At 42.0% G+C, this 18,348-nt stretch overlaps 3 protein-coding genes across 3 annotated transcripts; 1 reads left to right on the top strand and 2 right to left on the bottom strand.

Annotated features, from left to right (window-relative positions):
- Window positions 1–300: 300 nt before the first annotated feature.
- On the bottom strand, window positions 301–4,423 carry LOC127762800 (ATP-dependent Clp protease proteolytic subunit-related protein 4, chloroplastic). The gene is made up of 7 exons (XM_052287294.1): window positions 4,140–4,423; window positions 3,845–4,048; window positions 3,405–3,460; window positions 2,187–2,313; window positions 1,867–1,944; window positions 611–724; window positions 301–532 (listed from the first exon to the last, which is right to left on the bottom strand). The coding sequence occupies exons 1-7, from the start codon at window positions 4,380–4,382 to the stop codon at window positions 461–463; spliced, it is 894 nt and encodes a 297-aa protein (XP_052143254.1). The 5' UTR covers window positions 4,383–4,423; the 3' UTR covers window positions 301–460.
- Window positions 4,424–7,385: 2,962 nt separating this feature from the next.
- LOC127760657 (NEDD8-activating enzyme E1 catalytic subunit) lies at window positions 7,386–11,637 on the top strand. The gene is made up of 9 exons (XM_052284945.1): window positions 7,386–7,577; window positions 7,660–7,823; window positions 8,456–8,658; window positions 9,308–9,540; window positions 9,618–9,680; window positions 9,756–9,812; window positions 10,292–10,413; window positions 10,598–10,715; window positions 11,177–11,637. The coding sequence occupies exons 1-9, from the start codon at window positions 7,464–7,466 to the stop codon at window positions 11,456–11,458; spliced, it is 1,356 nt and encodes a 451-aa protein (XP_052140905.1). The 5' UTR covers window positions 7,386–7,463; the 3' UTR covers window positions 11,459–11,637.
- Window positions 11,638–15,528: 3,891 nt separating this feature from the next.
- LOC127765472 (uncharacterized) lies at window positions 15,529–18,016 on the bottom strand. The gene is made up of 3 exons (XM_052290388.1): window positions 17,773–18,016; window positions 17,602–17,654; window positions 15,529–15,848 (listed from the first exon to the last, which is right to left on the bottom strand). Exons 1-3 carry the CDS (start codon window positions 17,861–17,863, stop codon window positions 15,732–15,734), a joined length of 261 nt encoding a protein of 86 aa, XP_052146348.1. The 5' UTR covers window positions 17,864–18,016; the 3' UTR covers window positions 15,529–15,731.
- Between the last annotated feature and the right edge of the window lie 332 nt (window positions 18,017–18,348).

An 18,348-nucleotide genomic window follows, 5' to 3' on the forward strand; every position in this document is an offset into this window, starting at 1 on the left:
TGAATCTAGTAAAATTCCTACCGAAAACATATCCACTAGTGCGGCACAAAATTTCTAAACCCTGATAGATGAAGTCAGTGTTGCGCGATTTTTTAGACCAGATACAAAATATTGGCACCCAACAGGCCAAAATCAGCTCTTACAGTCACTGGCGCTCACAATTCAAGCAATACCATTGCAAACAACCAGAGCAACCATTTGAATCGCCATTCAGAAAACTAAACAAAAAATAGAAGTTTCGCACCAAGCCACCGTACAAGTTATCAGGCACCAGATTGGAAAAAGCCCATATCAAAAAAAAAAAAAAGTATCAGCGTGTGCTGCATATTTGCATTGCCAATCCAGCTCGATGTTCTACAACCAGGCCAGCTAATGAATGGCAGCTACTCCATGGCACTACAAAGCATGTCGTGTGTCTGACCTATCACCAACTTACAGGGAGATTGTATCTAGCGTAATACTATATCAAATTTGATCTTTTGAGCTCCGATACGACACCACCGTCTTCTTGGCTTTTCTCATTGTACAGCACCTGTGTGTGGAAGAACACCGTCAAATTAGGCTCGGCATTTCAGGTTTTTTTTTTTTGCGATCATTCTAGAAATTTTACCTTGTCAATGATCCCATAATCCACAGCTTCACTTGGACTGAAATATTTGGGCCGTTTGATGTCCTGAGCAATCTCTTCTACTGATTTACCGATATGCCTTGACAGCAGCTTAATCTGACATAAAAGTGAATTCATACAGTACATTATAGGTTGAATTGTAAACAGCCTACTGAAATAGACTGCCTGCCCCTTCAGTTCATGGGTAGCTAGTGCAAAATATGAATGTAGCATGGCTGAAAATAACGCAAGGGAAACCTACTTCGTATCAAATCTAATGCAATGCAACTAAATTTTCACCAACATCAGTTCCAAGTTCCAACAAGAAGTTTGTATCCCTATAAGATCTTGGCTTCAGATAAATTGTGTGTAGCCATTCTTAAGGTGGGTTGCTGCAAATAACTAAAATAAGTATATTGTCTTTTATCATTTCCAAGGCACGCAAATGCTGCCCCAAAATATAACAAAGAGCTTCACTTTCAATTCACTGTATCCACCTAATTTTCAGGACATCGGGATCCTGGCAGTGATTATATGAAGACGGAAACTATTGTTCAGTTGCCATTCACTCCCTAAGACAGGAGGCCAAATTTTCTATTGCTCACTTCTGGTAAGATTATAAATGTGCCTAGGTAGTATTGTTAATATGGATAACAGATAATCTATACTTCCTCTTAAAAGACTGCATTGGTGGTGGTGACAGTGAAACTGCCACCTCACTTCTTCCCGCTGCAGTTCTCATAAATTACCGTCCTGATACTTTTTTAGAATTACAGAACCAAAATAAATAGGTTGCAAGTACTTGGCATATATATGATCAAGGTCAGCATTCCCTTATCCTACCAAAATATAAGGGATTTGGCCCGTGAGTTACATGAGCAAAATCCCTTATATTTTTGGGACAGAGGTAGTAACAAACAAGCGGATAACATATTTCATGCAAAAACATATTTTATTTATTTTAGGAATTATTATGACATATTTTCTTTTATGCCTAGGTGTAGCACAGCACATGCATTTAGCTATTCAATGTATAATTTTGTTTACCTGATAATTCAGGTAAGTTAAGAACTCTAACGTTCTTGTCGTGCGGCAATGTTCGATTGAAAAGCACCAGTTATGAACTAGCGAAATTGCTATGACTGATAAGACATGAACATGTTAAATATTGATTTAGTTTGAAATTAAGCTGAAATTATCAGTTCTTTCTTCCAGAATGGATAGGAAAAAATAGGATAGGCTATCCTTGGAAAAAATACCATTTCTATCTTCACATTTCGGATTTCTTTTCTTGCTATGTCAACATCTGTCGCCTGTCCTTGAAAGCGACCAATTGGCTGCACATTAAAGGTCAGAAGAATAAGATCATTATCCTCGTATTTCTTGGAAGCAAAGACTACTGATACTGTACAGAATTGCATGTTCACAAAATAAGTATATCCAAGTGTGCACCACAATCGAAGAGCAAGAATGTGACACATTCTGCTACAGTTGTCTTATTAGTGGTGTGTGATAGACATAGACTTGTCCAAGGTAGAAACTAAACTGCTCTCTATTAATTGATGGAAAAGAAAATGACCTGCTTTATCATTATCGTCGACGATGGAAGCGCAGCACGGTTACCTTTAGCACCAGCAGCCAAGAGTAAAGCAGCTTCTCCCCATGCATTGCCAACACACAAGGTGAAAATTGGAACTTTGACATACCTGTATTTAGTGAAAACATGAGACAGAATTCCAGAAATTTTACTACAATCGCTAGGTTGCATGAGCATATTTCGTAAAACAACAAGTACAGACATTGAAGAATGAATTTTTGGATGACAATAACAGCATGTATTGGCAACGGCTATAACCACTACAATCTTCCAAAGACTAGTAACCCAAGTACAACTAGTAGAAGTTAAAAGGTGAATGGTAAGAACTAATGGAGAGTTGGAGACCATAAGCTAAACAGATTTTATTCTATTCTGCAACTAAATTATGTGTAGCATGAAAAAAAATTCCTGGTAAATGAAACCTTGAGTCTACTGCTTGTATAAATTTACAGTATTTGAAGCTGGTAGTAGGATATAATCACTATATGTCAACACAAATTGGGAATAAGGTATTATAGTAGTTGGTCAAGTATTGTAGTATTTGATCACCAGTATTTCAAATGGTAAATACAAAAGATGGCGGTCAGATGGAAATAGCTAACTGGTGGGCTGGTGGCTGTGGCTCATGTTGGGGAGAGATTACTGCGGTCTTGCGCTGAGCAGCAGGGAGCTGATTCCTCTATTCTGGGTCACATAGGGTGTGTTTGGTTGCTACACTGGTGGAGATTGGCCTGGCCTGCAGTGAGCCTGAGCAATACACAGCTGTATTTGGTTGTTTCCCTAAAGAGTTGTCTGACTCAGGCCACCAAAAATATAGCCTCTGGTACAGTGCACACTGTTACACTAGACATAGATCCACCCTTCTGATAACACGGATAGAACTAGAATTTTATGAGGGAGAATCATATGAGACATATTTATGTGTCTTTGAGTTCCATGTGAGGTATATCCTGTGTGTCTTTATATCTTGGATTGTGCTTTCCACCATATAGTGCAGTCCACTGAATTTCTCCATCTGGCTAAGGTTATAGACCAATTTGATTCGAACTTGCTATACAGTAAACGCGCTGCTCATAAGGAACTACTAGTATGAAAGTTGACATTAGAGAACAGCATCAAGAAACAAGAGGAAAATCATTTGGAGAGGAAGCAGGAAGATCAATAGCTTTGAGAGAAAGTGGTGCATGTGTAGGAAATCACCTCATAGCATCATATATTGCAAAAGCTTCTGTCTCATAGCCCAATTTCTCGCCATTCTAAGTAAGAAGGGAGAGAAATATATCAGAAAATTTTATGCCGAAAACAGAACAACAATAATTCTGATTGAAGAAAACATTGTAGACTGTTAAGATGATGTGCTACTGGAAAAGGTGATAGGCATAAACCGGAATTGCATTTTCTAGCCCAATAAAAACTTTTGAGTTCCTGCCTCACTTGCTAATCACTTCAAAGATGTATAAACTGCACATTATCTGAATCATTTGGCAAAGTAAAAGAATCTGAACAGATCATTGAAAATTGTGGGGGCAGAGACCTTCATGATCCACAAGCTACCCTAGATTGAGACGCGCGTGCCCGTTCACTAATCAACCAAGCCTAGTGGAAATCGTATAACCAAAATTGAATCAAATGCAGCAAACCTTGGTTGTGCCGGTGGAGTTGATGTAGAGGTAGATGGGCTTCTCGGCGTCGTCGTACTGGAGGTAGAGGAACTCGGCGAGCATGAGCTCCGTCACCGACGGCACGAGGCACATCCCGAGGTAGACGATCCTGTTCTTGTACAGGAACGAGGCCAGGTCCGGCGGCGGCTGCTGCCACGCGGCCCCCCTCAGGAACGGCACCACCTGCAACGCAACAAGCATCCCAACCAAATGAGACGCCATTTCAGTCCACGCAGCCAGGTAGTGTGTAGCAGGTGAAAGGCAAAGCCCGTACCATCGCGACGACGTCCCTGGCGCCGCCGCCGCCGCAGTCTCCTGGCGCCGCGGGGTCCGGGCGGGGCGGCGCCAAGAACCGCTGCTTGGTGGCCGCCACCGCCGCGGTGGTGGGGGCGGAAGCGGAGAGAGCGCGGGGGCGGGCGAGGCGGAGGTGGGGGGAGGGCGAGGCGGGGAGGGTAGCGAACATGGCGCGGGCGTCGGGGGAGACGCGGGGAGGGGAGAAGGCGGCGGCCGCCTCCATGGCTGAGGCAGTCCGGGGGGCAGAGCGAGCGAGCGAGCGAAGCTGGGTGAGTGGATGCGGCCTCCGAGAGCGGATAAGCGGAGGCGGAACGAAGAGGCCTACGCCGTTGACGGCTAGGACGTGGGTTCATCTGGACCGTCCCTGTGCCAGTGTTGGTCAATCGTCACATGTCAGTTCTGTAAGAAAAAAAAATTAATCCGATCCATATGCCACTAATTTTTTTCCGATCTTAAAATAAATTTGAACACATCCGTTATAATTTCACGGTTATGAGATATATGTTATTGCTTAGCCATTTTGTTTGCTTTTTTTATATAAAATTGCCTTTATTTTCTTCCTTCTTTCCCTTCTATTTCTCAATTTTTCATGTTCATATTCTCCAGCAATGTATGTGGAAGGATAGCTCGGCACGATGGGCTAACACTTTGGAGCGGCGCAGCTAAGGGAAGTGCCAATGGAGGTTGGGGGCTAGCGAGGTGGAGCGCCGGTAGAGGTGGGGCTCTATTTGGGTTGACTTTAGTACGACGAAATGGATGGGCTCTAGGGAGCTTGGGGCTTACCGAGCATTGCCTCGGTGAGGCGTAGCAGCAATTCCGTTGATGAGCTCTATTGGGGCACTTGTCACCTAATGCTATGTTGTGTGCACCCTCATTTTCTATAAAAGGACGTCGCCATACACACTACACCCTCTCTTTAGCTAATTTATCCCCATAAGCTTTCAGACCTACTACTGATACTGCATTCTTCCTTGGAAGAATACAATAGACAAACCATCTTAATTGGGAGTTAATCCACACGAAAGGTGATGTATACTCTGGTTATTGTATTTGATCAACTCCTTTTGCTCTACGCATGATCTATTTTCTTATTATATTTTTTTTTGCTTTGTACACAATGTAATATTAAGGATAAGCAGTCAGAAATGGGAGAAGAACACATCGTTGAGAGAAACGATATGTTCGCTCAGACGGCAACAATAAACGCCACAAGACCAAGACATGCAAGACGGAGTGAAAATGAATATTTTTCATTAGTTGTCCATCGTACATGCTTTGCTACATCTAATCAATCCTAAAGGGAAGGAAGTGATGAAGGCAACCTGCTTTCTTTCTACTCCGTTTCCATCACCATCGGATGGGGTCAGAGCAAGGATAGATTCCCATCCGCGAACAACTCAACATCATGCAACAACCGCCATAGCAGCCAATGGCAATAACAATGATGGCGTCTTTTGACATTGTTATGGAGTTATTTTAATGCCTAGATGGTCCTAAGTCAGAATCGCTGAGCATACGCGTGGCGTCTCCCCCATTCGAAGCTTGCATAAATCAAACAGGGCTGGCTCTACATTTTTTAGGGCCCTAGGTCAACTCCGTGACATGGGCCCTTAGGCATACGCTCTCTCTATATATACACATATGCACTTTGGATTTTTAAAGTATACTTTTAAAGCATTCATCCGCTAATCATGCTGAAAATAAATATTGATAATATCCTCTATATATGTTGCTAAAAATACAAAAAGAGCAGTAAAATAGAATTACTATGGTTACCTTGAATTCTTGACTAAGGATCAAGCTCCAGGGACTTCATTAATAATACTTGACAAAAGAAAAGATGACATACATCCATTTGCATCTCATAAAAAAAATACTCGTTCGGGCATTTCTTGATGCAAAATCATTAATACGGCATCGATATCAATATTGTCCAAGACATTCTTCTCAATGCATGCACATAGCCAAGCCATTTTACCTTTCTTGTAACATTGCAAACCTAAACGTACAGAGGAAACTGATCTTTAGTATTTACTAATGACTAATTAGTTACTTCAGTAGTTCAATTCAATGGACAATATGGTTGCAGCACAGCAGTACGATAGTACATATAAATTGAAACCTGCAGACACTCTGGAAGTTGAGGCAGATATTCACGTTGTGTCGGCCGGTCGATGGCGAACAGACAAAGCTGTGAAGGGCTGAATGCTGCAGGGATCGTCGGCGGCCCGGCGTGCGGCGGACTTGCGGAGGCGCCGTAGAGGGCGCTGGAGGCGGATTGGCGGAGACTGCCACCGGTAGAGCAGAGGAGACGAGAAAACAGAAGTTTGGAACTCGGACGGTCACGTACAAGCGGCGCTTATGCGGGCAGCGATTCGATCAGAAACTTGTATACGTCCATATGGTATACCTAATACATACTAAGGTCTGGGCCTCTACTTTTCCTGGGCCCTAGGCCATCGCACTTCTTGCCGGAGCCCAGAGCCGGCTCTGAAATCAAATAAGCTATCATCATGTTCATCCCTACCGGACACATTTTGTTAGATTGAGTCTTTTCTTTCTTCTTCATCTATCACCAGAGGAGGGACTCTAAGTCAATGTGACGTGCAATCCTTCTCAGGTTGGTGTGCGTCTAGCAAGTCGTGCCGCTAGACGCCGTGGCGTTGCTTGGTCTCCGACTTAAAAAGGATACAAGGAGGATGTTGAAGGAAGATGTGGATATTTATATCCAATACAAGTAAAAATACATAGGTTTATAATATGTTTCAAATCATACGCGAATTATAATAGTGTTGGTCCAAATAAACAAATTATAATAGCAAATTTTAAAAAGTTAAATTAACTCTATCATATGCTATACTTTGACTATTAATTGCAAAAAAAATAAAAAAAGATTAATAATGTAAAATTGATGTTACTAGATTTATTATTGAACAAACTATCATAATATATATTTTTTTTATTTAAAACATCTTAATTTTATAAATATCGTTGATCAAAATAGTATCTTAACCGTGTTAAAATCTAAAAATGCGCTCTATTGCCCCAAAGGCGCAACTGAGTCCCTTGTACGCGTGATAAGATGCCAACTCGATCAGCCTGGAAAGTGGAAACCTCGGTTGCTGCCGTCCGATCGGACGCACCACGCATCCTAGCCGTCCACGCCAAAGCCCCTGGGTTTTCTTTTCTCCCTTCCTCTCCTCCCCCTCCTCTTCTCCTCCGCTGCATCCGCAATCTCTCTTTCTACTAGGGTCTCTTCTACCAGCGATTCTTCCCCTCACACCGTCCAAGCAGGGCCGGCGAGATGTCCTCCCCCGACGAGGACCCGCCGACGGAGCCCGAGCGGTGGAGGGATCTGGACATGCTCCTCTCCCGCCCCGGCAACCTCGTCCACGCCGACTTCAACCCCAGCCCCGGGGTCAGCCACCTCTCTCTCTTTGTCTGTGTGTGTTTCTTGCGTTTGTCCTGAGATGAAGATCGTTGTGCCCTGTGCGTCGCAGCTGCGGGACTCGCTGGGGAGCCTCGTGGAGGTGCTGGTGGTGGGCGCGGGCGGGCTGGGGTGCGAGCTCCTCAAGGACCTGGCGCTCTCCGGATTCAAGAACATCCACGTCATCGACATGGACACCATCGACGTCTCCAACCTCAACCGCCAGTTCCTCTTCAGGTTTTTTTTACTCTCCTTCCTTCCACACGCCCACCTAATTGCGCCCCCCCTCCCCCCCACTGTTGTGCGATGCCATCAGATTGTTGCGCCGTGAGGGAAAAACATAGGGATAGATTGTCAGGTTTCGATGCCGTGTTCAAATGCCAAGAGCCGGGCACCTATGAGCGTCGACTGAAAATATTCATTTACATTCACTGGGAGTGCGTAATATCCACGGAGAATGGGCGAATAGGATTAAGAGTGTTATGCCTATTTGTTCAGTTGAATGCAATTGAGGTGGTTTTCCCTTTGTTAGTTCAGTTGCTTACCAGCTCTGAGTTCACGGAGTAGAATAAGCCTTAGATAAAGTTAAGTTAAGCGATGGTGACAACCCGCACGCATATTTCCTAATAAAAGGGATGGTAATGGTAGATAACTACAGAAAGCCTATTTCGAGTTTTCAAAGCCAATACCTGAATGGAAAGCAAAAAAAAAAAAAGTCCCATGTTTTGGCTTCTCTCATAGCCAAGTTCAAGTTTCAGTGTGGTGCAGCATTCACGTTTGTTTGTCTGTTTTGACGTTTCATGTTTATATTTGTGTTTTTTATTATTATCTTATTCATCTCGATAAGTGCTACATGTACTCTCTTACAGGGTTCAAGATGTTGGGAAGTCCAAGGCTGAAGTTGCTGCAAAGAGGGTTATGGAGCGAGTTAGTGGAGTTAACATTGTTCCACATTTCTGTAGGATTGAAGATAAAGAGATAGAGTTCTACAGTCAATTCTCGATAATTGTTCTTGGTCTAGATTCAATTGAAGCTCGAAGCTATATCAATTCCGTGGCGTGTGGTTTCTTAGGTACATATTTCCTTAGCCGTTCTTTCTTTATCTTTTCTCCTGCATGGGAATTGGAAACAGACATTTAATCTAGCATACGTCTTGAGTTCTACAACATCTTCATCTCTCCTCTTTCAGTATAAAACTTTTGACTACACACATGCCACAGATAGCTTCAGGATTAAAACCGATGAAAAACCATTCGTGACGAATTGGAGTAACCTTGTAAATATGATACTGTGCAGACAAAAGTCATGGTTATATAAATCCAAATTAGTGCGCAGATAATTTTTACTCATCATTGTCTATGAAGTTTGCTTATGTTTCTGATTCTCAATTGTCCATAGCTTACTACTCCCTTCAGTCTCAAATACATTTCGTTTTGGACATGCATGTAGTAAAGTTTTTAGAACTTTGGGTATCAATATTGTCTCAAGTATTTAGATTGAACATATGAAAATCATACATGTAGATTTGTATCAAAAAATATTTTCACAATAGTATACTTTAAGAGATTAATGGGTTTTCCAAAATAAATTAGTGATCTGAATTGCATCTAGGAGACAATGGTGATGCCCAAACAGAGGTATATTGTTATTTACTATGTACTGTACCAAACTCAGTATATTCAGTGCAGTGCTATAGTGCTAATATGTAATTGCAATTGCAGAGTATGACTCAGATGACAAGCCAATCCCTGAGACGCTTAAACCTATGGTCGATGGTGGGACTGAAGGTTTCAAAGGTCATGCTAGAGTCATCATACCTGGGACAACACCTTGTTTTGAATGCAACATATGGCTTTTCCCTCCCCAGGTCAAATTTCCCTTATGTACACTTGCTGAGACTCCGAGAACTGCAGCTCATTGCATTGAATATGCTCATTTGATCAAATGGAATGAGGTACTGTTCTAGTTTCTGTATAATTGCTCTTTGAACCCCCCCCCCCCCCCCCCCAATAATTAAAGTCACTCTTGTAGGTTCATCCTGGGAAACCTTTTGATGCTGATGATGCAGAACATATGCAGTGGATTTACTCAGAGGTTTGCTTTACTTCATGACATGGAATTTATTTTATCTCTGGTTTCTCTCTAATCTTTTTCCTCATTGTAATACAGGCTTTAAAGAGAGCAGAACTTTTTGGTATTTCTGGAGTTACATATTCGTTTACCCAGGTGTCTCTCTAATCTTGTGCCTTCTCTGCTAGTGATTTAATGCGAATCTTGTACTCTGGTAATAATGCATGAGTCCTATAATCACACCAACTTCAACCTTTTTTTTGGGAAATTCTTTAACATTGACTGAGATGATAAACGATCCAACATTGGTTAAAGAAGATGTTAGACTCAACAGTATGTGAATAGCATTCTCTCTGCACAACAAGTTGATTCTCATGGTGATTCGATCTTACTACAAATAAATAAAAGCATGTTCAATATTTGGTCCTTGTGCTAAATGGGGTCTTAATTTTGGTTGTGGTCCATTTTGTCAGTTTTCATCGAAATTTATGCCAGCCATTTCCGCTTCTTGATTTGAGTGGATGACTAAGATCATCTTACCATTAGTTGATATGCCGTGTAATTATTGGAAAGTCATGGTTGTTAATTTGATGGGATGTGACATATGTACCACTGTGTATTTTCATGAATTACAGGGTGTTGTCAAGAATATCATCCCAGCCATTGCTTCAACAAATGCAATTGTTTCTGCTGCATGTGCGTTGGAAGCTCTTAAGCTTATCTCTGGGTGCAGCAAAACTGTGTCGAATTATCTCACGTGAGTTCACTACTTTTCTGAGTCTTATTTTAAATTTTGGTTTCGACTTGGAATATTTATTTATCCCCAAGATTGTTTAACTATAATTAACAAGCACATCTGAAGCGATTGATTTCTTGACCAGGTTAGAAACACTTAACATGGTTCTGTTTGAAGTGCATTATTTTTCTTTGACTATCTGCAGGTATAACGGCCTTGATGGAACACACATTAATGTAAGCGAATTTGCAAGAGAGAAAGACTGCCTTGTATGTGGACCTGGTACCCTTATTGAACTTGGGACATCGACTACCCTCTCAGAGGTCAGTAATACACTCAATACCTTGTAACTATGTTGAGAATTTCTGATTTCATGAACACGTTTCCTTGCTAGACTCACTTTGCTAGCTTAGCCACATAATCACACTAGTATGTGACGTACTTCAGCTGTTAATGGCAGTCTGAACCTCTGAGGTAGAGCTGTTATAGTAATCATTATCTAGCTCACCTGTGACCTGTCTACATATGCATTAATACAGCCATCATATGGCAATCACTTATATGGAGACTCCAAACCATTGTCATCTAAAGTTGTTGTTTACAAAGTTTAAACAGCATGCTATGCTTGCATTCACATCGTGCTTTTCTAAACTGTTGAATTCCTTTTCCTGTTTTGGACAAGCAAAGACAAACATTTTTTTTTGCCCATATTCTGCATACCTGTTACATTTCGTGTATAATCCTAAGTATCTTGTAGATTTCTAACACTTCCCCTGATAAACAGTTCATCAAGATGCTTGAAGAGCACCCCAAGCTGCTAATGTCGAGGGCTAGCGTAACACACGAAGGCGATAACCTCTACATGCAGGCACCTGAAGTCCTAGAGCAGATGACGCGACCAAACCTGGGTGTCCCAATGTTTGAGCTACTCAAAGGAGCTGCACGCACGACTGTGCATGTAACTGGAATGGCAGAAAACAACGGGAAGAAAGTATCCTCTCTGAGGAAGCTGCGTGTTACTTTCAAGGGCGTCGAGGAATCTTCGAAAATGGATGAGAGTTCTTGATACTAGTTTATAGCTATGGCTTTCAAGAACTGAGAATTGATACTAGTTTATAGCTATGGCTTTCAAGAACTGAGAATTAACCAATTGTACCGGGGGACCGAAGTGCTTAGAGATAAAATGCACACCACATTCAAAACTGTTTATTTGTTTAAATGAAATTGGCTTAAAAAAAGAGAAAATGACATGTATACATTCTCACAAGCAATTCACAAGTCCGGACGCGACTCCCAGTTGGGTGCCCGTGTGGGGGTCAAATCGGGTGCTGACGTCAGCATGATGTCAGCGCCACGCATATGTGTAAAACCACTTTAAACTATTTTTTTCTCTTAAATTACTTATCCAAATCATGATTCGATTGCACTATTAAATTCGTTGCAATTAAATATTCAAAACAAGACCACACATGGATATATTCCGACGAATTTTTTTAAGCTTATTATTGAATTATTTTTAAATGTTGCACGATGTTCCACCAAGTATATCGAAATTGTTTTACTAAGTAAATCAACAATATTTCAATCGTTTAAATCGGACGATATTTCACCTTATATAAAAACAATGTTTCAGCAAATAGCGAGAGAATGTTTCAATTCACTGCAACATTTGATCCATACATAGTGAAACATTATAAGTACACTAGGTGAAACATTTTTGGTGGAACAAAACGATGTTCCACCAAGTATATCGAAATTGTTTTACTAAGTAAATCAACAATATTTCAATTGTTTAAATCGGACGATGTTTCACCTTATATAAAAACAATGTTTCAGCAAATAGCGAGAGAATGTTTCAATTCACTGTAACATTTGATCCATACATAGTGAAACATTATAAGTACACTAGGTGAAACATTTTTGGTGGAACAAAAAATGAAACAAATTCCTTTCATAGAGGGTTTCTAAAATATGTTGGTGATTTGTTGCAAAAGAATATTTTAATCCACTGTAACATTAGATCTCTATATATAGTGAAACATTGTAGATACACTAGGTGAAACATTTTTTATGGAATAAGGGGAGGGACAAATGGGTGGGCCCAGTGGGGGTGCGCGTGTGGGGAGGGGGAGCGACCGATTTTCCCCCTCCCCCGATTGACCGATCCTAAGAATTTTTGCTCACATTCTGGAGAAAGCAATTCACATTCCAGGTATATTTTGGAGAAAGCAATTCACGTTCCAGGGATAACCAAGAAGTGCTTAGAGATAAAATGCACGCCACATTCTAACTGTTTGTTTAAATGAAATTGGCTAAAAAAAAGAGAAAAATGACACACACACACACACACACACACACACACACATATATATATATATATATATATATATGAACAGCAGTAACCAAGATATTCGAGGGGCAGCGGTTCGGGCTGGGGCTGGAGGCTCGCGCAGCACATCAACCGGACTTCCTCGCGGTGGCGGTGGCGGTACGTCTTCCTCCGCAGTGGAACTAATAGATTAGCCTTAATAAATCTCGAATTTGAGGGGCAGCGGATTGGGCTGGGGCAGGAAGAATTTGAGGGGCAGCGGTTCGGGCTGGGGCACATCTTCCTGCGCAGTGGAACTAAAAGAAAATCCTTACAAAGTAAATCTCAATTACTCGATAAAGATATTATCTATTAAAGCAGATTAATTGACAAGATACAAAAGGTAAAAGAAAAATATTCCTGCGCAGTTGAACTAAAAGATAATCTTTACAAAATAAATCTCAATTACTCGATAAAGATATTATCTATTAAAGCAGATTAATTGACAAGATACAAAAGGTAAAAGGAAAATATAGAAAACTCCGAAATTCATCCGACTCTTTCTCCCTTACTCTCTCCCTGTTCTAATTCCTCCAACTCTTTCTCCCTTACTCTCTCCATATTCTAATGTACATACACCCTCCATCCCAAAATATAAGACGTGCATGCATGCATACATTAACTAGCACCTCTTGGTTCAATAGAATTGATTTGTTTTAAATCCTATACCATCAAACCTCTCAGTCACCTTGCTTTCATGCATCGAGGTGATCCAAACCAAGAATGTGATTAAATATTTTCTTGGTCTTTGTGTTATGAGTGGTTGAGCCTTATATTTTAGGATTGAGGGAGTAAAAGATACAATAGAGCCTTTTATAATTCAGCTTATGTTTGGTGTGTTGTGAATGAAGGAGGAGAGAGGTATTTATAGGCCAAGAGGTGCCTTGGAAGTGTGGAGATGCTCAAGCATCCAATGAGCATATTCCTTCTTGCTTCACCTTGCTTCACCTCCTTGTGCCAAGTGTCATTTGATGGTTTCTTCAGGTAGAAACAGTCACAACTGCCTTGGGTGATAACTACTAGCTTTTGAAGTTTCTGGGCTAGCTGGGCTGGGGTTCGGCCGAACCCTGGTTGGCCCCCCTAGCCTAGGCCTTTCTCCTGGGCCTTGGCAAAGGAGTCCTTAGCCCATTAGTATGGTGGTTGGGCCTATTTTCTGGTATTTCGATGAGTTTGTAGGCCCGAGACTCCATAGTCTTGGATATGAATGTAATTCTCTCTCCTTTATGTATATTTCATTTCACTTTGATAGTTTATCACCTTCATCCAAATATACACCAACACTCATGAAAATTGTTAGAAATAAACCCTACCACTATGTTGGATGTTTTATATTTTTAGATTTATGCAGGTATCGAAGGCTTAAATTTGGTATTTAACAGCCGTCAACAAGGAGCACAGTAGGTCCCAATGCACTTTACTATAGCTCTATGTCGTCAGAGGATCCCTCGGAGGAGCAACTCGAGGTCGCCGGCGCAGAGCATATCCCGGCCGTCGCTGACGATGACCACGAGCAGGACAAGGAGGAGGAGGACGACGACGATGACCTCGCCCTCCCCCTCGACCCCGACTACGAAGCGCCTCCGCCAGCATGCTAGTTCCTTGTTGTGGCTAGCGGCGTGGCTTTCACCGCAGCCGTTCTCGTGACATTATTCACCAACATCCTACACCCTTCCGCTGATTTCTTCCTCCCTTCCGGTGATCTCCTCCCCCTCCAGGACCTCGTGGTGGCACTTCCACCAGCGTGTGGCTCCCGGTGCCACCTATGGCTCAATTGCCCCGTGCACCAACACCATTGCTCCCTCCAGCTTCATCAGCGCCTGCTACTGGTATTGCCTCTTTATTTTGCCTGTTTTATTCACTTTGCATTGCAAAATCTCTCGTTTTGCATGTTTCTAAAATCGGATTGTGTCAATTATTTCTTTCGGCTCTCTTTGCAGGCAATGTTCGAGGGGCAACGGTTCGGGCTAGGGCTGGAGGCTCCCGGCGGTACATCAACGACGGATCAGCGCCTGCGGAGGAAGAGGTTGGTGAGGCACGCGCTCGTCCATGGAGACGGTTGTGCTTGGGCTCACCCTCCTCAGGGACATGCTCGTGTCGGATTCGTACAAGTGTACAACGCGTGGCGGAACCTGTGCGTGTGGCTCGCATACTTCGAGGGTTTGTTGCTTCCGCTTCTCCATTTCATTTGTATGTACTTTTTCTGTTTTACAATATAAGACTTTTTAGTATTGCACACATTCATATAAATATTAATAAATCTAGACATATATATGTATTTAGATTCATTAACTTCTAAATATATGAGCAATGCTAGAAAGTTTTACAATCTGAAACGGAGGGAGTACATACTAGCATAATGACCCGTACGATCCTTATACTGCATGTTTGATCCTACGGTGATGGTTGACATTTTTTTGCTAACCATATGATTACATAATCTTACTGTAGCACACAACAGAAAGAATTTAAGCACTTTGAATTTAAGCACTTTGACTTAAATCGTGGGTCTGGAGCACGTCCATTCACATGTTCGACCATCTCTTACTTCTCAATAAACATATGCTATTATCTCTCTCGCACACACGCATCCCAAAAGCCCCAAATGGTATATGCAACTCTACAAGCCTGACCATTGCTCACAGGATGCATCTTCACTACTTGCATCTTCGGAGTTGTACGGCGCGTGGCGAAACCCGTGCGTGTGCCTCGCGTACGTCGCATGGGTCTATTGCTTTCGCCTTAATTATTTGTATGTATGAGAAGAGAACTTTACAGTATTAACCGTTGATTGATTGTAAATATAGCAGCATGTAAACATTTAGCAGCAAGCATAACCTTCTTCAGAGAAATACAGAATTACTACATTTCTGCAGGGAAATACTAGAATGCAAGTATGCAATGTAACATAATATCCATTCCACACACTCATCTTCTATAGCACATAGCCGTAGGCAGAGGTAGCCACAGATTCCTAGTTTGAATTGGAGGGATCAACGTCCGCCTTGAGTATACTGAGGTCGCCGCCTTCTTTGCTGGCAAGACTTGCAGCCTTCTTCTCGTTGCACTGGTTGATGAATTTTGTGAGTTCCTGGGAAGAAGAGAACATCAAATGAGTTCACTGGTTACTAAATATCTTAAATATCTCAAATAAGAAAAAAACGTAATCACAAAGTTAATAACAATAAGATCAGAAGGTCTAGTCTGCTTTCAATTATTCCAAACTCTAATGTCACCATTTGACAAACAGACATGGCGCCAAAAGTGGTCGTTTATTAGTATCATAGAGAATGCCAAACCTACTGAAATCTGCAACACCAAAATAGTCTAATAAAATTTGATCCTCGATAACTTCGGACACGATTGCCCGTGCAAAAACCACACCGCAAGTCAAGGTAAAACATTGCCATATATTTCCCAAACATCTACATAGTTCACAAACACAACTTATCCTGTAAATCAAAATACAACAAGAAGCAAAGTAAAACTGGTTTTTCAGATCAAACCGTAGAACATCTACAACAACTACACGGTCATGCAATTGAGTTACCAATCTTGTTATAACAAGAAAGTGGAATAGAAAACTGAGGCAGCATTCCTCACAATTCGGAATATTACAAAAACATACCGAGCTAGAAAACTATAATCTACAAAGAATGTATCATAGTCCCAAGTATGATGTAACTTATCAATGGCCATAACATGTTGACTACAGGCTACAGCTATGCCAGTTTAGTTACCATATTACCGAGCCATAGAAAACTGTTAATATCATACTAAACAGACCTATCATTGCAAGTACTGGCAGAAAAACCATGGATTAAACTACAGCTTGGCATATCTATAGGACTACTGAATACTGATGCTGTGTCTGTCAACCAGTAAAAATAGATTTTAAATCCATCCCTAGGTTTAACATATGGTAGATGATTGGCAAGCACCCAAACAACCAATACAAACAGATCAACTGATTGGCAAGCACCCAAACAACCAATACAAACAGATCAACCACTGTAAATGGAAAGACAGTAATGGCATTAGCGGACATATTCAGCAACAGCCAGCCAAAAAATCAGCAATGCTGTCGGACTCTCTCTGCAATTGCCTCTGGAGTCAAACTTATCATAAATTCATATATTTATACGGTAATATTAACATCAGTTTTTGCATTTTGTACAGTTCCCAGCCATAGGCCATGAATCATGGAGCATGACCTCAGCACCCAGCTACCCTAAAAGGGCCTCACCAGAACAATGTTGAAGTCAACCACATGAGATTTACATGTATTAGCCTAATATGGGCACCCATATTGAAATGCAACACAAATCAGGCGCTAAAAGACAAATCCCAGCTGCTAATCAAAGCAATTTAGCCTTTACCTTTACCCCTTTAACCATATGTCCATACACCTCTCAATTATTATTTCCATGGCTCCTCAACTTATGAAGAAACATATTACTACATATGTAACCTATGTTGAAAAGAACTATCACTGGATATTAGTTCCGACAAAATCATTAACTTTGATCTTATTGGTACTAGTAGAGAATCCCTAATCAATAGGCATGTAACTCTCTTTTGGAGTAGTAAAAGAATATTGCTATGTTATTTTGGAGCACATTAACGAACACACAACTTTCCATCTTATATCACTCAAAAACAGAACATATTTGGTTTGCATGTATCACTAGTTTAATTCATGTTTGTTTCTTGTCTACTTCAGAGCTCAGAGAAGGCTAGACCCCCAATCTCCAAATGCTGCCCCAAATAACATCTTATGTCCGAAAGGGAGAAAGCAGGTGCTGATTGATGAATAGAGCAAGCATTCAGTAAACCGAGTCTACCTTATCGGCGTCCATGTCCTTGGTGAACTTGGTCGGCTTCACGGCCCTCTTCCCTGCAAGAATCGAGCGACCAATCAAAACACGCAGGGCGACAGGGAAGCATCGAAGAGCACCAGAGAACGGCACGGAAGGACGGACGGAGGCGCCGGTAGATCTTTGCGGCGGGGGTACCTTTGCGGACGTGGGGCGCCTTGCCATGGCGGTTGGGAGGGATGGTCTTCTTCTTCCCCTGCCCCTTGAACTGGCTCTGCTTCTGCGTCATCTCCAATCCGCCGCGAAGCTTAGCCCTCACGCTGCTGGGGTTTCCGCTAGCCCCTCTCGCTCGCGATCGAGCTGCGGCTGCGGCAATGGCGGTGGGTCGGGGATGTGTGGTGCGGCAGCCGCCGGCTAGGGTTTGGGAATTGGGATGGCCTTCCCAGAGACTGAATTTGGGGCTGTATTAATGGGCCCTAATCGGGCTGTATAATTTCGGCTGGAGAAATATGTAAGTTCACATTAGGTCCCTTCTGTTTACACTCAGATTAAATTACGTCGTCGAACCGCAATAGCAGATATGACGTGTACCTCAACCTGTAAAACCGGTGTTCTCGAGGTCTCAATTCCAGTTTTAACTGATGTGATAAGTGGGATCTATGTGGGCCCTACATGTTAGGGCTAAATGAGGGACCTAGTATCTGTTAATTAGCACGGGATGGCTTTCATCTTCATGTTGGGCACCACTCGCGCCGGTCTCCCACCGCCGAAGTC

The sequence above is a fragment of the Oryza glaberrima genome, chromosome 1 (assembly GCF_000147395.1).
Source record: "Oryza glaberrima chromosome 1, OglaRS2, whole genome shotgun sequence".
NCBI classification, from domain to species: Eukaryota; Viridiplantae; Streptophyta; class Magnoliopsida; order Poales; family Poaceae; genus Oryza; species Oryza glaberrima.